The 24,098-nt window shown below is 44.7% G+C and overlaps 1 protein-coding gene across 1 annotated transcript in view; it reads right to left on the bottom strand.

Moving 5' to 3' along the window:
• Tbc1d2b (TBC1 domain family member 2B) overlaps positions 1-24,098 on the bottom strand; it is a 66,864-nt gene that overhangs the window by 26,473 nt on the left and 16,293 nt on the right. Inside the window, exons 2-4 of the mRNA XM_027410964.2 lie at positions 18,012-18,165; positions 8,055-8,223; positions 235-398 (exon numbers count right to left, since the gene is read on the bottom strand). Coding sequence (XP_027266765.1) covers positions 235-398; positions 8,055-8,223; positions 18,012-18,165 — 487 coding nt within the window. The remainder of the gene's footprint in view (positions 1-234; positions 399-8,054; positions 8,224-18,011; positions 18,166-24,098) is intronic.

Here is a 24,098-nt window from a genome sequence, read left to right on the forward strand (position 1 = left end):
GAATGTCAGGTGTTCTATCTCCGGGAAGCGGTTCACATCCACTGGGCTAGATGGACATTTATTCCTTGTAGGACTTTACAAACCTTTATGAATTACTGGCCCTGCCCCTGGCCATAACACATGTCTCTACTGCACTTCATGCTTCCAGGGACTCTGCCGGTCAGATGTCTATTATGTCTCTGGAGGTGACAAGTGGCATCATACAGAGCAGCAGATCACAGGTGCATTCTGTACCTTTGCTCCCCTCAGGCATCTGCTTTTTCCTTTCTTCCTGTATCAGGGACTCCTCTAGGTCCTTAGGAGGTGGGTCTAAAAGTTCCCACTCTTCATTGGTGTAAAACACAGTCCTGCGACTCTCACTGTGCCCTCTCCCAGGACGGAAGGATGACATTGAATTTCTGTTTAAAAATAAGAAAAGGCAAAACAAGACACAATGAATATAGGACAGATAAAAATGAAGACTGGATAATATCAAGTGTTGTTGAGAGTATAGAATACAAGAAAATATACAATACTAGTTGAATACACACTGACAGCAGTATCATGAGAGAGCAACCCAACATGGACAGCAAAGTTAAACTGAAGAAGAACCTTTTTCTTTAAAAAACACAACAACAACAAAAACTTTACTTAAATAACAAAGTCACACACCATAATTAGCCAGATCCAAAGTCTCTCCATCTCAGTGAATTTCTGTACAGTTAGATTAGCTATTCTGAAGTTGTGGAGCCTCACATTGGATTTTATACTTTCACCAACAAATATAATTTATGAGAACTGCCTTTCTCAAGTGCCAGCATTTCCTAAAGGAAATTCCTGCACATAAACACAGAGAGACACTAAAACACACAGTACATTGTTCATGTTAGCCACTCCTCACACTTATGGTGAACTGATCTTTAACAAGGATGGAAAAAGATTCACAGGGAGAAATATGGTTATAAAAACTGGTTATATATAGGAAAAAATAAACTTGAACCATACCTTATACCACACATACAAATTAATTCAAAATATACTATAGACACAGGTTGTTGTGGAACACTTCTGTAATCCCAGCCCTCAGGAGACTGAGGCAGCAAAATCATAAGTTCCAGGCCAGCCTGGGCTAAACAGGGAGATCCTGTCTCAAAACAAAAACAATCCCCCCAACCCAAAACAAAATAAAACAAGCCCCCAAAGGATCTAAATATAAGCCCCAAACTTCCAGAAGAAAAGAAGAAAGTACTTTTCACACTATTAGAAGATTTTTTTTCTTTTCTGTATGCATGGCATATACATGTTTGTATGTATGCACACATGGATGTGTAGACCAAAGGTCAACCTCAGTTGTTTTTCTAATCACTGTCCAGCTTATTTTTTGAGACAGGCTTTCTCTCTGAACCTGAGGCTCACCCATTTGGCTAGGCTAGCCAACGAACTCCAGAGATCTGCCTGTCTCCACCTCCCCAGTGCTGGGATTACAGACAACATCTGGTTTTTACATGGGTCCTGGTGGTCCAAACTCAGGTCAAGTTTATTTCCTGACTAACTTATGACCTTGGTAGCCCCAAGTTGAGCAGATTTTCTAAAGAGCACTCAAAAAGCACAATCTAGAAGACAAAATAAGAAAAATCAAGTTTATTACAATGTTTCTCCTTTGAAAGGTATTTGTAAAATATAAACCTGACAAAAGGCTCATATCCAGACTATTTAAGAACCCTTAAAGCTTAGTAAGATGGATAAGCATATCAATATAAAAATGATCAAGAGATGAGAAAAACAAATTAAAAAAGAAAATAGAAAAATACAGGCACTTTCCTAACTTGTAAAGTTGGGTTTAATATTTTTTTTTTTTTAAACTTAATGATGGTTCCAAAGCAATATATATCAACTGCAAATGATACTTTGAAGCTTGATTTTTCCTGGGCTAGTGACATGCAGCAAGATGCTCTCAAGCCAGCAGTGGCTTCCAGTGAGCCACATGATTTCAAGGGTGCACAACAATACTCTACAGAGTACATGTAGGTAAGTCGCAACAGTTGCTGGGCTAGGTATGTACAATGCATGCTTGCCTTTCAACATTTTCAATTTCTGTTAGGCTTACTAGGACACAGCCCTATCATGTAACCCATCCTAAGCCCAGAAGCATCTGTCTATGAATGGCTAGTAAGTGTTTAAAAAGAAAACACCGGGCTTGGAGAAGTAGCTCAGTGGTTAAGAGCACTTGTTGCTCTTGCAGACGACCCTGGCTTGGTTCCCAGCACACACATGGCAGTTTACCACCATATATAACTCTTAGTTATATATGGTATACAACCTCTTCTGGACTCCATAGGCACTAGGCATCCATGTGGTACACAGATATACATGTAGGCAAAACACACAATAAAATAATTTTTAAAATATTTTAAAGTATCGTTACTTATCATATACTAGTTTAAAAATGTATCACACCCACAACAGCTAAAGTTAAGAACAACAGTAATTCCCAGTGTTCAGGAGGATGTGGAACAACCAGAACTGGCCTTTTAGTGGTACACACACACACAACACACACACACACACACACACACACACACACACACACACACAGAGTTTTAAGATGGAGTCCCTAAAACCTGGTGATTACACTGTCTAAGACCTGGCAGCTGTTTTCATACCTACTAAGGACTGAGACCAGAGGCAAATACATAGTAAGCATGTTTCATGTTACCCAAGCTTAATCTCTTCTGGTCCCTGGCTCGGTCAACCCAAGGGAGCCGAATGATCACACTACTGTCAAGGTCAACTCTGGCTTCACAACACCCGGAACTGTACAGAAAATGATTTCAAAATAGTTGCTCTGGAAGAAAAGGAAGTCCCACAAATGCTTTTTCTACCCCTGCACATTCCCAGAACAAGTGATCCTGTCCCAACAGTTTGGTGACATTTCCCAGGCCCAGAACTCCTTTGTCCTGCTCTCCCACAACCCATCTCAGGAAGTAAAAATCTCCTTGCTATTTGCCACAGCTTCAAAATGTGCGGTGGTTCTTTTCTTGAAGAACAGTGTGCAGCGCTCACTGCTGGTGAGCGGCGGGCTGAGGAGTAATGAGCTCTGCCTGCTGCTCTCATTCTTAAAATCCACATGAAAAGGGGAAATGAGAGCAGAGAAGACCCAAACCCAGCCTGGGCAGGAAGAAAGGCAGTTTCAAGAATAACTCCCATGTACTCTGCCTCCCCCACCAGAGTTTTTTCCAGGCTGTCCAATTCCTGCAGCTGAGTGAGGGACAGCTTTGTAGTGCTGTGACAACTGCCAAGGCTTGGGTAATGGAGAAACGAGACTGGCTTCAAAGTCAAGTCTCTTTCAGATGAAGTACTATTTAACCAAACTCGGGGTGAGTGTGCTCTTGGCGGAACCCAATTCGCTATTGTGCAACACACTGTGTCACTTTCTCAAAACAAAACAAATATATATATATATATATATATATATATATATATATAAAGATATTCAAATAACACAGTAGTTATATACTCAATACTCACTGTAATCTCAATGAGCAAGTTAGAAATTGAGAGAAGTGTTTGGAAAATGTCCCATCAAATCTCTCCTGGCCTGCACAGCCACACTGTAGCCAGCCCTTCAACCTTTTTCAGTGGTGGAAAGTGGGCTAAGGAGGAGGTTTGGACTTATAAAGGCTGGGGGCAGCAGGAAGCAGGCTACCCCAAGTGGCACCACTTAGCTCCCTTCCCTCAGACCACGGTCAGAAAAAAACAAGACCGAAGGTCTCACTGAAGGTGATTCAGCATTTCTTCCTCTGAATTGATGAGCAGATACCCACAAGTAGGGAACAGGTTAACTAAAGGGCACATCCACACACCCGAATCTACAGAACAATGGCCCCCAACACAGCTATTGAGTTAGGTCACTCCAGACTATATATATAGTGCCTTGACTCCAAGAATCCTGAAGCCCTCGACCATGCCCCATCACTGCCAATCTCCTCACTCTGCAGGGGAGCACAGCTCTGGTTAAGTGGGCCTCATGACTTGATTGTCACAGAGAAAGCACATCTAGGGGAAAAGTCAGAACACTAAGGCACCGAGACAGTGTGTACTGCAGGGTCTCTTTTAATAGGCAGAGAGAATTCCAGAGTGCTTACGTATATAATTCCATTTCTAGTAGTTGCTTCTGGAATGTGGGTTCAGAAAGGCCTCAGTCTTAGCTCCGAGCCCCTCAGCATGTGCAGGCCTCTTTCTTCTTAAGCATGCATGCCTTTCACTATCAAACAGAAACACATGACTAAGAAAAAGGACAGGATGAATGAAGCTGGTGGGTGGCAGCACTCTAGCCAGGCGGCTCTGGACTCATCTAGGCCAGAGGGTCCAAATCCTGAGTATTTCAGAGAAGATCGAGGGCCCAGGCTATGCTTTCCACCATTGGGCTTACCCAAAGACTCCCATCACAATGCACAGTGTTCCAACAGGAGATGGAAAAGTGCCGAGGAGGCTAGAGAGAGAACGTAGGAACATCGTGATGGCGTAAATAATGCCCACTGCCCGCAATGTCCACATCTAAATCGTAGGAAAGGAACTCTGTTGTCGTGATTGCAGGAAAGATCTTGAGTTGGAGAGGTCACGCTGGTTATACAAGTCAATCAGAAGCCTCTGCAAGGCTAAGAGAGCAGAATGAATTGACACAGGCTACTGAGAACTTGGCTCCTGCAACAAGTGGATCCAGCAGGCCCAGCAGAAGACACCACCTGTTCCTCCTTCCATAGCCCCCAACTCTAACTGCTTGATGGCTTTAGATAAGGCACAGAATGACATTCTGACATTCTCTGGGTCTGGTTTCCTATACTGAGTCAAATGTCATCCCAGCCATGGCTAAGGTCTTCCAGTTCATGATTTCTCTAAAGCTTCAGTAGTCCTGCTAATGAGCAGGCCCCTGAAAGAGCATGATTCCAATCAAGATAGGAAGGGCTGCTGGCAAGAAGTGTTAAGTACAAACAATCTCATGCTCTAGGAAGCTCTCAGGAGAGACTGGGTGTTGACACAGCAAACACATAGCCTGGCCAATTTCTTCAGCCACCATTCCTGTGCTTCCCCTCCAGAAGGCCAGGTTCTGCTACCCACGAGGTAGCAACATGACTACAATCCTCATATTTCATGGCAAAGACTGAGTTATGCCTTAAAACAAGGAAAATATAAGCAAGGAACACATAGCCACAGACTTCCCCAAACGCATCTCTTTGAAATGGGGCTCTGAAAAAGATGAGTCACCAGGCAAAGACCTAGATGACAAAACCAGCTGATTCCTGGGAACCTGGGTCATATATATAAGTGACGTACAAAAAATGACATGTGTTCTCCTTCCCAGGCAGAGATGTTAACAGTCACTTTAAGCTTAAGGAAATAGGAAGCACCCAACTCCAGGCCTGTTTCCACCTCATTCTACTGTCTAACTCTGAGGGCAGATGGAGCTGCATAAGTATGAACACCTGGCTAATTAATAGTCCTCCATATACATTCTTGTCATTTTATTGACGCTCCATCGTGTTGCGCAACCCAGGCTGGCCACTGTAGGTATATACCATTGTGCCCAGCTCCCACATATGTTATGTTGAAGAATGAAAGGAATATGAAGTAATGGGATCTGGGTATGCTTTTTAGTTCTGTCACACACCCCTGAACAAGTCACTTTAATTCACTAAGCCTCAGTTTTTGAACCTGAAACATGAACAAGAGTCTCCGTGGTTTCCTGACACTTTTAGGAACACAGAACGCTTTATTGAGAAGTGTGATATGGTGCAGGGATTGGGGAGCCAGCCCCACCCTTGCCTCCTCCACCTCCTTCCCTTGGGGGTTGGGAGATAATGAGTGCGGCTCATTATCACACACCCACAAGGCAAATGGGGCTCCATGAGATGAAACAGGTTCCCAGTCAGCCAGACAGGTACACAGTGGGACAGAGGCTCTCAGACAGAGAAGAAGGAGGCAAAGGCCGGCATGCAGAGGCCCAGACAATGAGAGTTTTGGAAGACAGTTACCCAAGCAACAGACTAGAGTCACACTGCTGAAAACCTCAAGTGTCAAATGAAGAGATCTGGTGAAGCTGCTACTCTAACTCTTTGGTACAGGGCTAGCATGCAGTAGGAGGCAAGAGGGGCAGAACGTGGATGGAATGGAGTAGAGCAGGACCACTGTCCAGACCAGAGGCAGAGTGGGCCAGGCCTCATAGTTGTTTCTTTCTCAAGTGCTGGTCTTCTGAGGTCTGGAGACCCCTGCCAGTCTACTCAGTTCCAATACAAAGATATAGCTGAAGAACAGAAGACATACACAAAAATGACTTTATTATATGTAACCAACCACAAGGGCATCTATAGAAAGAGAGATGGGAAGAAGCAGTGAATCCTTAGGTGGTGGCTTCTAGGGCATTCTGAATGTCCAGTGGACTGCTGGAGCACAGCCGGCTGGCAGTGTTTGGGTCCTACAGTAGAGCAGAAAGCTTCTAGGTGCTCCACAAATGCACTACTAAATCCCATTTCAAACGAGCCAAGTCTCCTAAGATTCTGTGTAGTGTATTGCTGCCAACATCAATGAATATCCTCCATTCAAATAACACATACAACTCAATAATAACAAGCCAATACTATTTAAAACAGGCAAGGGATCTGAATAGATCCAAGATAATGTTGCTCCAAAGAGGATGCACAAATGGCCACGTGGGAAAAGATGCTCAATGTTGTTAGTCACCATGGAAATGCAAACCAATTCCACAACAAGACACGAGCCGTTCACTCTAGTAGGATGGTTAGGATGAAATAGATGACAGTTGTGGCCGGGGAGATGGCATGGTAGGTAAGGGGACTGTCTTGATGACACTAATTGATGTGGGAAGAGCCATTTCTCCAAGAGGAGAAAGTGAGCTGAGCACAACACACTCGGAGTCCTTACTCTCTGCTCTCGTCTCGATTTGCCTAGCTGTTTCAGGTGCTTGTTGCCTTCACTTCCCCACAATTGTGGTGTACAATCTGGAATTGTAAGCCGAATAAATAAAGTCACTTTTGTCAGAGTGCTTTACTGCAGCAACAGGAAATGGAGCTAGGATCGTATGCAAGGGAATAGCATTTAGCCCTAAAGAAAATGAGATACTTACATACTACTACCTTAATAAGTCTTGAAAACATTATGCTAAGCGCCACATACCAGAGGGCTCATATTGTGCAATCCCCCTTACAAGAAAGGTTCAGAATAAACAAATCCACACAGACAGAAAGCAGATTGGTGGTTGCCTACGACTGAAGGTGGGGAGGGAGGGAAGAAGGCAAGGGAGGCAGGAAAGGATTACATAACTTTTGGGGGTGATGAAAATATTCTAAAATTGAGTCAGGCTCACACATGCCTCTAATCCTAGACTCGGGAAATTAGGACAGCAGAAGTTGCAAGTTCAAGACTAGCCTTGGCCATTTAGCAAGACCCCCCAGCTAAACAAAACAACAGACAATAACAACAAAATGTTCTAAAACTAATTATAAAACTTTGGATATATGAAAAACCACAAAATACTATATTGTAAATGGGTGAATTATATGTATCGCAACAAGGCCTTTCTTAAAAACTAATCAAATGTAACAAACAAAAACCCACTTCCATTCTCACTGGCCCACAAACAGACAGAACACAGAAGCCCACAGCAGAGACTCCAGGACAACCCTGAGATTTGGGAACAGGGTGAAGCTGGAGAAGCAAGAAACCCAGCCCTGTATCTGGAAGCCTTGTCATCTCAGACTGCCCCGCCCCCCTTCAGCTAGTTTCAGTCTCTGTAAAATGTCAGCCATCTGATCTACCACAGAGAGTCAAGCAATCAGAAGAAACTGTGTGATGATTCTTGGCATGGCCCCAGAAACAGAACAGGCATACTGTTTAAAGCTTTTAAAAAATGACCTACGTGAAAGAGCTGCAGAGCACAAAGACCCTTCATAAATGTAAAGCGGCTTTATAATGTCACATATAAACATATAACCCACATTATAACTCATTATCCAAGAGAATCCATCTTCAATAGCATATGCTACTTCCCAAAGACTCACTTGAGCTCATTACCCCACTGCTTCAGAGAGTAAAAGTTAATGGAATTCGGATGCCCTGGGGCTGGCTGGCGAGCAGCTCGGTCTCCCACCAGCTCTCCAGGGGCAGCTTCCACAGCGAGCACAGTTCTGGCTTTTTCCGCAGAAGGATTCGGGTGCTGGGGAATTATATCTGAAAGGAAGGTAAACAACGGTTAGTTACCCTAAACTTTCACAGGGAAACCTGTCATCCCAGATCAAACACTGTCTTGCTACACTACATAAGAATATCGGCCATATGTGGGACAGCACATTTTGCATGCTGAAAAAAACCAACAACAAGAAAAAACCAACAACAACAACATGGTCTGTGGGTGGCTTTTGTGCTCGTGAGCTATCTTCATCTAAAGTAGAGACACGCTTCTCTTAGTAAGGTTACAACCTCTCTCAAGGCCACCAAAATTAACCTGGTCCAGGGAGAGAGAAAAGGCTAGAATTCCCCTCTAGTCTTTGAGATCAGTAACCATGTGACAGGGTCTACTCACCTGTATTGATAAGGAACAATTTCCAGGATTAAACTGTTATTTTATGTTATTATGAAAATAGTAAAGCAAGGATCAGTTTTTCATACTCTATTTATTCCATTTCTTCTAGGAAAACGGCGAGATTACAGATATAAATGTTTTCTAGTATCTGTAAACTGTGACAGTGAAACTGTGACAGTGACAGTTTTATCACAGTATAGGTGCTCAGCAAACTCACAGGCAAAAGCAATGACACCCAAACATAGTTCAAGCTCAAAACTTTTTTTAAAATGTAAGCTTTGGGGACTGGAGAGTTGGCTCAGGGATTAAGAGCACTAGCTGCTTTGGAAGAGGATCAAAGTTCAGTTCCCTTGCACCTACATATGTGGCAGCTCAGTCTGTGATTCCAGTTTTGGGAGACGTGATGGCCTCTAAGGGTACTACGTGGTCATGTGGAGCATTTACAAACACGACACACACACACACACACACACACACACACACACACACACACACACACACACACACACACAGAGCCAAACACTCATACATATAAATAAAATAATTTTTTAAAAAATGTAACCTCTGGAGGTGTTTCAGCTTGAAATAATATGATGCCCAAGATTTACTTGAAAATAACAATATTTATAGCTTAAATAATATTTGCTTCAAGCAACATGCTAATTGTTTCAAAATTAGAAAAACAGGTAGGGTAGGAAATAAAAAATGTCATAAAATAACAAAAATAGCAACAGATGAAGCCATCTAATAAATATGAAGATAATACTGTTATTCGTTTTGCTTAAAGAAACAAACCTAATAATCCAACCATTTTGTTTTCTTTTTAGTGGTAATGTCTGAGAATAAGAATGTTTGTAAACAGAACTTCATGTTATTTCATAATTATCAATTTTGACTACATGTCTTTTAAATAAAGTGTTCACAATATTACTGTGAAAACATAATTAGAATAGAACTGTTAACCACTGGCAGCCAAGAAGAAAATTAATTTCCAATTGGACCAGCATCCCCCAGGACTGCTTAGGACTGGTTTCCACAAAAAGCTGGTCAAGACAGCAGGGCCCAAGAACCCTGGGCAGCAACAACCCTTGGAGACGGATGTCCTAGTTGGGAATGTCTTCTCATAGGCTGTCTTTCACTTGGTAGGCAGCTCACTGACTTGACTACTGTCAGTGTCAGTGGGAAAGGCTCCAAGAACGCCCTGTAGAAGTGCCTTGAGTGTGACAGGAATAAGGGACTGCTGTCGGGGGGAACAACACAGAGCTTATGTATATGTCATCATGTCTTAAGCACTAAAGGTGAATTCTTTAAAGAAGGTCCACATGGCAAGCTCCCAGTCACCACAGAACACATGGAGTCCTTGTAGCCACACCCTTGCTCTGGGTCTTGGGTTCTAGGAGACGCCTGGGAGTGTTGGAGGGAGAGAAGGATAAGAATTGTGGCTGCTCTCTTGACTTAAATGTTGGGGTTCCCCTCAAGATTTCATTTGGAAAGGGGATCTAACAAGCAAAAGGAAAAAAGTTCAGGCACCACTAATTTAGCCCAGTCTCTAGCCACTGCGTTAGGACACTAAAAGCCTGAGCTAGGGATAAAAGAGTCACCCACCCTGGCAGTAACACACATGACTAGGAAGCAAAGAAGACATTGTTCTGACCTGACAGCCAAAACACAGCAGGCACTTACTACCTGTGAGTACCTGCGTTAGTCCATGGGCACACAAGGATGGAGGTTCTATTCTTTACCTCAGAGAAAGGCAGAGCTATCCTACAGCCTACAGCCTTCCTGAAGGCTGGCCTGTCACAGATTCAACCTGAGTAAGAACACAGCACTTCTAAGCCTAGCCAGGAAATAAGCAACCAGCTGTATCCACCGCTACTGTCAGCAGGTGCAGCACTCTTTCCTGTGTGGGCTGGCAGCGAGGTGATGAGGCCTCTCAGGTAGAAATGGCTGTCACTCTCTGGTGTGGCAAGGTATCTATTACCATGAAAACTCTAGGACTTGCAGCAAACCACTATCCACCCATGAATGGCATTAGAAGACCTGGAGGGTACAGGGACACAAAGGGTCTTCAGGGAGACCATGGAAGACCATGCTGCAGAAATGGTTTCTATTGGGGTCTTGTGTAGAAATGATCTTCAGAGTGATCACCTTACCTGGAAAAAAAGCACCTCCCAGCTGGGCATGCTGATTTATTTATTTACACATACACACACACACACACACACACACACACACACACACACACACACACACACACACGTTTATCATACACATGCCTGATACCCATGGAGGTCAGAGAAGGTGTGAGATCCCTTGGAAGTGGAGTTATGGATGGTTGTCGACTACCATGTGGGTGTTGGGAAAAGAACTCAAGCAAGTGTTCTTAACTGTTGAGCCCCCTCTCCAGACCTGAGTATATTTTTATGTTTAGTGCAGTTTCAGTTTACTTTTGCCTGTTTTTAGTTTGGTTTGGTCTTTAAAACCCTTCACTCATAAGTGGAGCTGCTGGCTTCTCTTCAGTGTGTACCCTGACAGTAGCATTCAGGAAGCCTCTAGAAGGACAGCAGGGGACATGCTCTAACATTAGTACACAGGGAGCCGATGGAAGAACAGGGGTTGGGCTTTGTCTTGCAACTGCAGTGAGAAGAGAACATCTGCCTGGCGTTTCCAATGCTGACGAAACCTTGGAGAGAGCCCAGACTGCAACATTTACACATCCCAGGGGCCTATTCTAGGGCAGCCCCTGGATTTCAGTGACTCAGATAGTTTTAACTTCCCTGTAATGTCCACTTCCTGTCACAGCTGTCCCACAAAAGTGCCTACACTCAACTGGCCTGCCTCTGTGAGTCTGTCCTCTCCCTTCCTGCTCTCACCTTGCCAGAAACCTCTACAGACAGCAAAGGGCATCATGTATGACCCAGAGATTTCTCATGGTGAACATGGCCATTCTCCCTACTCCAGTGTGGGGGTGGGGCAAGGAACCAGCATCACCATAGGTAGGTGGGGGAGGATTGGATGCGCTTTATGAGGATTAAGCTCTTGTGCTTGCTCCAAAAGGCAGCAAACTGAGTTTCAATCCAGATTGTGAAGGAGTGAGTGGTCAGAAGGAGCAGGGAGGCTGTAGTTCCCATAGAGAGACAAGCAGCCACAGTCTTGAGAGCCCTTAGGGTGGACCAGCCTATGTGCTTAAGTGAAGGCTGGTCTATTTTCCGTGATTCCCACCAAGAACACAGACTGAAAGCTGGAGCTCTGACTGATCTACTAATAGCAAATGACTAACACTGAGCAGCAGAAAGGCTCAAGTGAAATGGGTAATATGGCTGGCTGAATGGCTACTAACAGTAAGTGACTATGCGGCAAGAAGGGCTTCCTGTGGCCTAAGGAAATGATGCAGGAGGTGACGAGGCCTCCACGGTTCTCAATGGGCTGTTACTCGTGGTTCCTCCTGACATTCCTCTTCTGGTAAGTTCCCTGAATTAGCAGGGGTACACCAGACTCAGCTCCCCCTTCTTTTCTCTCATTCATCCCTGATGTTCAGCAATCTCAGGTCCAGCTGCCATTTATAGTCACAGCAAGCCATCTTCCCCTGTACAGACGCAAACCTAGAGCCAGCTTCAGAACGCCTCCACGGGACCAAACCCTGGCCAGTTCTGGACAGTTTCCTTTCAGATCTCCTCTCCTGAGCTACTAGAGACTCTGCCACACAGAGCTGAATTTTCACTCCACATATCATCTCCCCTGTGTCCTCTCTCTGAGAACATCTTATTTCTCAGAAGGGGTTGCTGAGATGTGCTGAATCACAGAGACACAGCCTCTCAGAGACAACACTGCTATTACCATGGCTCATATGTGAAAGCTGCATGGTATTTCGTAGCATTTCACAAACAGGGCAATACGCACACAGCTGCGATCACTGCACAGGACTGTGGCACTGAAAGGTGGCACATGACTATTGTGGTGCTAGTGCCAGCTCTGTGCTCCACCCACAGGCCTCCTTGCAGCCTAAAGTCCCAGAGCAGTGGGTTTCATGATCCTGCATAGCAGGTATTTCTATTACAATTCATAACAGTAGCAAAATTAGTTATGAAGTAGCAATGGAAATAACTTTATGGTTGGGGATCACCACAACATGATTAAGTGTATTAACGGGTCACAGCAACCACAGAAGGTTGAGGACCACTGGTCTAAGGAACCCCTGCCCACACTCATACACAACTGCAGAAGGTGTGACAGTTAGAAGGAGGTGATGCACGTCTGTAGGGAGGAAATGTGGTCACCTCAGGCTGTTTTCACAATTCAGTTTTCTTAAGAAATACCAACCATGCAGAGGCACTTGGCCCACTAAAACTTCGAGCCAGAGATAAGAGCCCCTGGCCCTGAAGTAATGCATGTGACTGGGAAGGAGAGAGGGCAGGGTAGGGCAATGAGTACTTCCACATGCCCGACTCTCAGGAAGCCTTGCCAAGAGCAAGGTCCTAATAGCTCTGCTCTTTCTCTTAAGGTCTTGTGGAGAATGAAGTAAACAAGTGGACTGGACCTCTACCTTAAATCTGTATTCAGTATGCGGATTCTCAAATACTACGGAAACCTGCAGGCAAACCCTTTGTGTCCTGATAGCTACGAAGATCTCTACATTAGACAGGTTTTTTTTTTTTTTTTTTTTTTTAATCTTTCTGAAGTAATAATTTGAAGCTAGGTCCCTATCCAACCAGGGGGATGGTGTCTGAGGCATACCTCGGAAGCCAGGCTGGGAAGGGATAACAGATGGAACACTTAAAGAGGCACAAAATCACCCCCTTTTAAAACCCAATTAAAAAACTGAACATCCACACAGGTAACAAATAGTCTCTTACTCCAAAGAAGACATGAAACACAGAAACACAGACAATTACAGGATGGTGACAGTTCATGACCAACTGTCCATCCCCACTTCTCTTAAGAGTCTGTGGTCTTGATGGCCATCCGCTCAGCTGAACTATTCGGCTCCCCACATTCCCTTCTAACTATCTGATGTAGCCATGAGGAACGGCCATGTGAGAGTCACTGCTAAAGAGAAGAGGAAGGTCCTCCTGTGATATGAGTGCCACCCCAGCGACAGTAAGCATGAGTCAGGAACTTAGTCCTAAGCATGGGACAGTTAGACATAACATGAATAACAAAAACCCAGACACAGATATTGGGGTTCAAGCTGAAGATTGGAGAAACAATACAACCAGCCAGTAGCTCTTATCTCTACAACAGACCAAAATGGGTGACCCTGTCTCTACGAATCCTCAGAGCGTAATGCTCTCCACCAAACTTCAGACTGCAATCCTAGACTGCTATGCATTCCTCAACATGCCTGGAGAATAAATCTCTGAGACTAAATACTGAATGCCCCGCTCCTATCATATGTATCTCCCTAGAGCTGGGATTAAAGGCCTGGGATTAAAGTTCTGAGAGCTCCTTTGTGTGAGCTGTTTCTCTTTTAGACTGGAGCAATTTTGTGCAGCTCAGTGTGGCCTTGAACTAACAAAGATCCATCTGCCTCTATCTGTCCTGGGACTAAAGATGTGTACAACCACTGCCTGGTCTCTATGGCTTGTGGCTGGCTTTGCATTCTGAACCCTCAGGCAAGCTTTATGAAATCATAAATAATATGTCACCACAAGATGTGGATGAGGAGTCAGCGCTCTAGCTTTGAACTGCTCATAAGTGAGAGAAAGCAATAATGTTCTCATTAATCCAGTTTCCTATTAAATGCAGTAAAACTAATCCTCACCCATTCAAAATCACATTATTAGGAGTGTGTGCATATATATGCCTCTGTGTGTTTGTGTGCGTGTGTGTGTGTGTGTGTGTGTGTGTGTGTGTGTGCTTGCAGGTGTGGAATTATTCAATATGCTCCCCCTTTTAATCCTTGTGATGGAGAGAGGACAAACTTTGTTTTCACAGCACAGTGTGCACTCCTGTAGTAGTGAGTAAGTGACCTGCTCAGAGCCTGATGACCAATAAATGTCAGAGCTAAGACCAGCCCCACAAGGCTTCCAGACAGGACTGTCTTCCAAGACAAACACATGCTCTCCATGCAAAGTGTCAATTCCGTTTATCTTTCTTCACATTGTCTTTAGGTGCCTGGAGAGACATTATGGGTGGACACTCAGGACAACAAACAAAGTGTTCAACTGGGGGAGGTGACTGGGTGACTAGGAGACAACGACAGGGCAAGTTGTATTTTTCATGCAAACCAGTGCCATGAAAAACAGTCAACTTCCAGTCAAGTTAGAGTTAGCACAGTTAGGTTAAGGTGGGCTGCACAGCATGACTGCAGGATATTACAGGATATTGCTGTATATGCACAAAATGTATCTTTTAACCAGTTTTTCCCTTTGATGATGAAACAAAAGGGTCTGAAATGCAGTTCTCTTTAAAATTTCTTATGTGTATATGTCCATGTGTATATATGCCATGTACATCCAGGTGCTCACAGGGATGGGAAATGGGCACTGGATCCTCTGGAACTGGGGTTACAAGAAGTTGTGAGCCAACTGATAACGGGTACTGGGAACCAAGCTGAGGTCCTCTGAAAGAGCAACAAGCATTGCCAACCACTGAGCCATCTTTCCTGCCCCTGGTCTTCGTGACTTTCTCCTCTAGACGGAATGTTTTTCTTTCTGGATAGCTATGGTTTTGACAATGGCCCAGTGGTTCAAGGTTTCAGTATCTGTTCTTCCTTGTTAATTCCTATCTAGAATTTAGAAGACACTTAACGTTAGTTATTTCTATATATACTCTTTTCAAAACTCCACTGTGCTTTAGATAAAAACCTCAATTTTTAAGGCCATCCAGCAGGCTGGGTGGGCCTCTAGGCTGGGGCTTTGCTGGCCCCTGCAGCCCTACTGACCTGTAGTAATGTGGAAGAACCCTTCTCTGGCTCTTTGCTCTCCTGTCTGTCTCTTCTGGCTGGGTCCTGACCATCCTGTCCTTAGAGAGGCCCCAACAAACAAGTCCAATGCTGAGCTCAGCCCATGCAAGGGCCCAGGCTGCCCTGCACTTCCCTCATTTGTACTTCTTGCTTTTCTCTGCACAAACGCTCTGGTTCATAGGAACACTTGAGGTTCGAGGCTGGGGCCCATTCAGGCACTTGCTGAGTGAACAAACAACATGGCGCGAAGTCTTATTTCCCATACCTGGAATGCCCAAACCAGAGAAAGGGAACCGAATGTGAACTGGACACCACTCCTCTGCTTCCCAACCTCACCATCTGGTTCACAGGGAGGCAGGACAGACAAGACAGAGGGACTCCAAGACTAGGCACTACCTCTTTGTCCTCCTTTCAGCTTTATACCCGGGTCCTTGCTGGAGAGGAGTGATCTGTGTTCTCAGAGTGGAGGCACAGGGAGTATCTTCAGTGCCAAAGGTGTAAGCCTCTAACATGGAGGCTGCCCCTGCCCCTACAGTTTCTTCCCAGTGCCCCCTCCCTCCCAAGGACCCTGAAGCTGATAAAGAGCTTCTTGTCATGGAAAAGGCATTAATGGTGGCTTCCGAATACCTTTGTCTATGGGCTAGGAGCGGAAGCAGGAGGGTTAGAAGTAAAATGCCATCCTTAGCTACAGAGTGAGTTTGAAGTCAGCCTGGACTACATGAGATCCTGTCTCAAAAAAACCACAAAACGAATAAAAAGACAAAGATGAAGCTCAGTGGTAGAGTGCTTGCCTACCATATCTCAGGACCCTGTAAGTCAATATGGTGGTGCAAACATGTAATCCAGTATGGGGAGGTCGAGGCAGGAGGAGGAGGAGTTCACGGCTAGACTAGATTACAGAGCCTGACTCAAAATAATAAAAATAAAAATTAGTTGGTAAAATATAATTAAACCAAACCAAACTAAGCCTCAGGCAACAGGAATTCACTTCTAAACTAGAGAGGGGCATGGACTTGACAAAAAGGCTTCCCCTCTGCTGAGGAGAATCAAGAGTTCTAAGACCATATGGCAAAGGCTCCTAGAAAATCATCCACAGGTATAAACATAGGCAGGATCCTCTCATTGACTAGTATGGACAGTCTGCTGAAAAACACCCAGCCAGGAAAAGCCAGGCTGGAAAGTCCTAGTCTTAAGATGCTGATTCCAGAAAAAGATAGCTGCTCTGTGCCCAGAACTCAGATGCCACTGCCCTCGCTCTGCTGAGCAGAGGGTCCCACATGCTTTATGGAGCCCAGACCATAGCTCTTGGAGGAAGTGCTACAACAAACCTGTACTGGTTTCAATTTTAATGTGCTCTCCTTTGTAGTGCTAGTATAGGCCAGGCGTGGTGTCATATCCTTTAACTACAGAACCTGATGCAGAGGTAGGTAGTTCTCTATGAGTTTAAGGTCAGCTTGGTCTACATAGTGAGTTCCAGGCTAACCAAGGCTACATAGTGATCCCCTACCTCAAAATACCTAACTAAGAATGCTATTACAGGGCTGGCAAGACAGCTCAGTGGGTAAAGGAGCTAGTTGCTGAGACTGATGACCTGATCTGGATCCATCTCTAGGAGCCACATGGTAGAAGGAGAGAAGTGACAACTGAAAGTTGTTCTCTGACCTCCACATACTCACTGTAGTACTTACAGGTACATATACACATGTACACGTGTGCGCGCACACACACACACACACACACACACACACACACACACACACACACACACACATTTTAGCCATTTTTGAGCTCACTACAGAATTGAAGAGCTCTAAGCTCGTTCTAACAAGTTGACAGGGGAGCCATGAGAAACAGCGTCACCCTATAGCCTTTAGGTGGGGAGAGGTAGGTCTCCACAATGGTCTGCAAATAACTGTCTCATTCTTTCTAAGGGCTCAGTATAGTCAACAATCATGAGAAGATCAAGGAGCTTAAGTTTTGTTTTTCAAGTACAAAAGCACATTCTCTCTAAGGTGCAAACGGCAAGGACTTACTAGGACCTATGGAAGTGCCATGAATCCGGAATAAAATACATCCAGTGCTTGACTTTTAAGGCCTTCCTAAGAAATACTAGAAAATAATCAGTGGAACACTGTTACTTTCCTGGCACATTAAAAATTCAATGAGTCAGGAAGTTGGCCCAAGTCTACACACTACACATAAGTGTGTAGACTTCGTCTTTAATTATGGTAGAAGGCAGGCTAGCCTTGGAACCAGATCAAAAGGCACATGCTGTGGGTCATGATTTCATTTATACACAGGTGTTGTCCTCCGTCATCTCTGCAATATGCTTGGTACCAGCCTTGTCTGACACCCAGGCCAGTACTAGCTTGAAAATGGCTCTGTCCCCAGAGCACCTCACCTGGCATTGTCCATTCTTAAGGGATTGTCATTAGTTTTATTCTGAATTCATTTTCACTCACTACTTGTGTTTCTGTGTCAAATGGCTACCCTGAAAGAACAGGCATGGAACCCTCCACCTGAGTCTCTTACCTGTGTTATCTCTGGCTACGAGGCCCTTAGGAAAATCCCCTGGAGTTGGGGAAGTCCTGCTGTCCCATTTGACCATGTCGAGGCTGTTGCAATATTCCCATCTTTTCTGCTGAAGCTCCTGCAGCCAGTAAGTCATGAGCTCACGATTAGGAGCCTAGAATGAGGGAAGGGAAACCTTGTTATAGCCGCCAATAAAATCAAGACCTAAAACATGTCTGGGTACAATCTGTGCACATGGAAGAGAGCAGCATTAAGAAGAGAGCAACTTGGCTGCCCAGGAGAACACGATGGTAAAACCAACCATATACTTCAGACACAGAACACAGAGGAAAGAAGCTGAACTGAGCTGAAGCATCCTCCCTGCTATCCAGCTTTCACACTGCTTAGCCAGACTGCTAGGGGAGAAAAGCCATCAACAGTATAATCCAGATGTGAACCCACAGAGGTACAACACCAACCACAGCACCGTACAAGGCTGGCATGATTATGATAACTATGGAGGTTTGAAAGAAAATGGCCCCCAAAGGGGGTGTGGCTTATATGTCAACATTCATAGGGGCTTCATTCACAGCTGCTAAAATACTGTCAGCAACCCCAAATATACATCAACTGGTGGATGGATAAACAATCTGGCATATCCACACAACAAAAGGAGCAAACTATGGACTCACAAAACCTATGAATATTATATGCACATGCTAAGTGAAAGAAGTCACATCACAAATATAGCATTTTACATGTCTTCGAATAACCAAAAAGAGAAAACTTACAAGGACAGAAGCATTTGTGGGGTTTCTAGGCTTGAGGGTGAAATAAAAACTGACAAAAGGGGGCAAAACCAGACAGGCAGGGATGATGCAATTATCTCTTATCACAACCATTAAGGTAGACACGATTCTATGCACTGATGCAAACTTGCAGTGTGCAGTGCAGCGTAGAGTGTGCAGTGTGCAGCGGAGCGTGCAGTGTGCAGTGGTGAGCGCAGTAGCGAGCGCAGTAGCGAGCGCAGTGTGCAGTGGTGTATGCAGTGTGCAGTGGCATGTGCAGTGTGCAGTGGTGAGTGCAGTGTGCAGTGGCTTATGCAGTGTGCAGTGGTGTGTGCAGTGTTGAATGAAGTGTGCAGTGTTGAGTGGAGCGTGCAGTGGAGCGTGCAGTGATGCATGCAGTGCACAGTGGCGAATGCAGTGCGCAGTGGCATGTGTGGTGGCGTGTTGTGTGCAGTGTAGTGTGCAGTGGCGAGTGCAATGTGCCATGGCATACACAGTGTGCCATGGCGTATGCAGTGTACAGTAGTAGCTTCAGTGTTCATGGCAAATGCAGTGAGCAGTGTTAAATGCAGCATGCAGTGTTAAATGCAGTGTGCAGTGGTGTATGCAGCATGCAGCAGTAACTTTAGTGTGCAACGGTAACTTCAGTGTGCAGCGGTAAATGAAGCATGCAGCGGAAAATGCATTGTCAAGTGGTAACTTCAGTGTGCTGCAGTAACCGCAGTGTGCAGTGGTAACTGCTGTGTGCCGCAGTAACTGCAAAGACTCATAACCAGTCCAAGTGATGAAAACAAATGACTATGAAATGCAAAGCCATCCATGGGACATCTAACTTACTCCTTCCAAGGCTCAGGGGATAATGTAAAAGAAGAGGCAGAAAGAATGTAAGAGCCAGAAGGGGTTACGTGTTAGTTACTTTTCTATTGTTCTCTAAGACACAAGCTAAACTTGCTGGTCTCAGATCTAAGAATTTGGTACCTTGAAAATACGTGCCTGGTTTCTTATGTTAAGTTGTTGGCTGTTTCAAGAATGCTCAAATGCCAGTTGAAATACAGCACTGAGCACCACATAAAAGACCAAACCAAACATTTTGAAAACCACCTGGGTTGTCTCCGGAGTGGATGTGATGTGAAAGGTAGGGCAGACAAGGGCTGTGTGGGCACAATCCTAACGTGGTAGCTATCTAATGCTCTAAGAGTCGGGATGTGAAATACCCGCTCAGAGAACGGAGCCTGGCATTCAGTCAAGGAGGAACTGCTCTAGACAGCTGCCTCAGAAGTACCATGTGATGCTCCAGCTGCTGCCATAAGTTCTTATGCCTAGGCCACCACAGCATCAAATCCAGAAGTCCACTCATAGTTAATTCAGGTCCTGGCCCTCTGTTTCTTCTCTTGAATCCCAAGGACTGCTCTCCCTCCAACCTAGCTGGCTTTCAAAGCAGTGCTCAAAATAATAAAAAAGGAAGTGTTAAAAGTCTTGACCATTTTATATGTTGGCAGTCCAGATATAATATATATTGTATAAAACACTTACTGGTCTCTTTGCCTGTCTTAAGACTTTTTTGTCTTTAACTGTGCAAACCTTTCCAGCAGACCTTTCAAGGAAAGAATACTGGGAGGCCTGGCTGGTGACTTAGCAGCACAGCCAGGGAGCTGGGCTTCACCAGCTAGTACAGCCTCCACTGGGACTGTCTCGCCTCAGCTGTTCACTTCCTGGGACTCCAGCCTTCCAGGCCAGAATGGTCACCTACCAAAACTCAGTACAGGGGGCTGGGGAGATGGTTCAGCTGGCAAAGTGCTTGCTTTGTAAGTATGAGGGCCCTGAGTTCCATCCTCAGAATCCACATTACAAAAAAGAGGAAGGAAAAGAAAAAGAGGCAAGTAGCAGCAGCAGCTGCAGCAGCAGCAGCAGTGCAAGGCAGCAAGCACATGGCTGTAATTCCAGCGCTGGGGAGGCAGAGCAGAGAGGATCCCTGAGGCTGCCAATCTAACCTACTTCAGGCTAAGGAGAAACCTCGTCTCAAAAACCAACACACATGCACACACACACCCAACCAAAAAAACAAAAAGAAAAGAAAGGAAAAGGTGGAAAGTACCCAAGAACAACAGTCAATATTGTTCTTTGGCCTCTGTATGAATATGCACACACATATATAAACCCCCAAACATGTGGTACATATACCTCTGTTTCTCTCCTTCCCTTCTTCCCCTCCCTTCCTCCCCTCCCCCCCTCCCTCCTCCCTTCCTCTCTCTCTCTCTCCCTCCCCCCCTCTCCCTCCCCCTCTCTCTCTCTCTCTCTCTCTCTCTCACACACACACACATCCACACTCACTCAATACATTTAGAAACCATAATAATTCTTGACCCATGACCCCATTCCTAGAAATTGATCCCAAGAACTGTTAAAGATGAAAAGGGGACAATGGCATGTATATTTGAGACTAGCAAGGACCACATCCTAGAAGTCACCAGTAGGGACACAGGCTTAAAGAAGACCCACTGAGTCCTGCTGCCGAGACATGGGAAAAGCAAATGCTTTCTTGTACTCAGAAAGTATCGAGACGCATGTTCACCACAATCAACATATAATGCCCACCTGGTTGGAGGTGAGACAAAAGACAGATTTCTTTAGCAATGTTAACCCGCTGTCCTCTCAGATTGTCGGCTCTCTGAATAAAGGAGGTTTAAAGAGAAGAAGAGAAGAGGAGGAGGAGGAGGAGGAAGAGGAGGAGGAGGAGGAGGAGGAAGAGAGAAATAAGGAAGGAAGGAAGGAAGGAAGGAAGGAAGGAAGGAAGGAAGGGAGGAAGGGGGGAAATAAAGCAAACAAGCCCAGCTATGTAACTGAGACAGCCTTCATCCTATGGTCTGAAAAAGTCGAGTCCAAATTCAAAGTGTGGCAAAGAGATGATAAAATTCATCTAAAGTTCAGTCTGAAATAATGGGGATGGAATTGTCCTACCATAGTAAAGCATGTTATAAAGCCACAATAATTAAAACAAGAGTATATATTGCTAACAAATCAAAATACTTGGTTAAGTATATAAAAGAGTAAGTAAGTAACATTTCAAATCAAACCAGTGGACAAAGGGTTAACTATTGAATAATGGCATTGACAACCAGTCACATATCCGGAAAGAAATAAAATCACCACAAATTATTACCTACATGAGAAATCTGTCACAGTGGAGAATTATCTCAAATCTGATTTAAGATTTAATAAACTGAATACAAATCATTAGATAAATGAGATAGTGAACATAATAAATTAATGAATGGAATAAAGCCCACTAAGTTACAAGAAAATGTCTGCATAATTAAGACTGTTTGTCCCATTCTGCCCTTGAGGCAAGAGATACTTAGCTTTCTCTTGCATTTTTAAGGACACAAGGAATGGCTGGGTTACAGAGCCACATAGCAGAGCAGAAATTCATGGGGAAGGGTTTGGCAGAAATCTTGGAGAGCAAATAGTGAGGTCTGATCCTGGCCATGTGAGCTGTGGTGCAGTACCTAAAGAAAACAAGCAACTTCTTTAGGACTGAGCCCTGAAATGACAACTAGAAGGGCAGATTTCAAACGGCAAGCCACCAGCTACTTCTCTCCGTACAACTCTAGGGAGCCAGCTCCAGGCTGACAGTTTTAGGGTTGAGTCTCTCCCTTAGCAACATGGAAGAAATATCCTTGCATCTCTATTTTCTTGGAACAGAAAGTCTTTCTAAAGCTACAATGTAAGCGAGGAAAGTAAATGTCTGTGTGACTAAAAATGTCAGAAATAAAATTGAAAGCAATGGGAAACAGAGAAGAAGGCTGAGGTCTTCCAAACCTGAGTCTGATGGAGAGTCTAGGGCTGCCACAGTTTTGCAGGGACTCCTGGAGGGCACTCCTGCTTACCTAGAAAACACCTTGTTCTTCTGTTCTTTTATAAAAGTACATTTTAACCTCCACCCCCACCTAGGACACAGTCTCCCCATGTAGACCTGCTGGCCTGGAAGTCTCAATGTAGGCCAGTCTGGCCTCAAACTTAGCAGTCTACTTACCTCTGCCTCCCAAGTCTTAGCCTAAAAGTACATTTAGACTTCAATTTTTTAGATTTATGTTGTATGTATGAGTTAGTGCATGGTGCCTGTGGAGCAGATACCCTGGAACTGGAATTATAGATGGTTATGAGCTGCTGTGTGTGTGTATATGTGTGCATGTGCGTGTGCGTGTGCGTGTGCGTAAGCAACAAGTGCTTGTAGCCACTAGGCCATCTCTCTGTCCCCAAATTTAGACTTTAATGTCAGGTAAGAATGACAACACATACACAACTCCTGTGATGATTTGGAAAACAAAGAGGAAAATAAAGTGCACATAACTACATCATCACCAGGAATGGTCCCTCCCCAAACCTCGGTGTACATATTTTTGAATATTTTTCTACCCACAAACACACGCCAATTTTTTTACAAAACTGGAATGAAGTGTAGGCTTTCCAGTCACCTATATTTACACGGTAGTAATGTAACACACTGTCAATTAAACAATTCCCAGACACTGAGCTTTTGTTCCACACGGACATTTAACCCTCACAACTCTCTCCCCAGACAGAATCATCTACCTGCCACAGAGCCTAAACATCTGGCTTCACATTCGTTCTTCTACCCGACAGCTGTGTGGGGCAAGTACCTCATCTACACAAGCCTTGGATGACCTCTTGGTGAACACACCAGCGTCCTCTCCAGGCTAGTGTTCTCAGCGGACATATCTATACTCACTTTCTACTGCACTGTGCTTACCAAGCTCTCATAGCCAGCTTCAGGGTCAAAGCCTAGTCTGCATGTCCCACTCTTGAGAAGGATGATTAGAGTATGTCCAAGACAAACTCTGTTCTCAGTACCTCAGTAGGAGACAGAAGTTCCTCTATGGCTTTCCCCAAATGTGGAAAGGCTGATGACCTCAATACTGAAGATCAATTTAAAACTCCACGAGGGTGCTGGTTTTAGGGGACCACCAGAAACCACACACTCATGAGTGCACAGGGCCTCAATTCTGGGGTACAAGCATGGCCCCTGACACTGAGAGAGCAAGACCATCAATGAGTCATAATGTGCTTTCACTGGTTGTTTGCAACTGTAATTCTAATCTAAAGATATTGTTTAGAAATAAAAAGCAGCGTGGCTATGGTTAAAAATGCTTGTTGCTCTTACAGAGGACATGGGTTTGATTCCCAGCACCCACCTGGCAGCATAAACCCATTCATAACTCTAGCTCCAGGGAATCCAACACCCTCTTCTGATATCTGAAGGTACCGGGTATCTATATGGTGCGCAGAGATACGAACAGGC

The sequence above is a fragment of the Cricetulus griseus genome, chromosome 4 (assembly GCF_003668045.3).
Source record: "Cricetulus griseus strain 17A/GY chromosome 4, alternate assembly CriGri-PICRH-1.0, whole genome shotgun sequence".
NCBI lineage: Eukaryota > Metazoa > Chordata > Mammalia > Rodentia > Cricetidae > Cricetulus > Cricetulus griseus.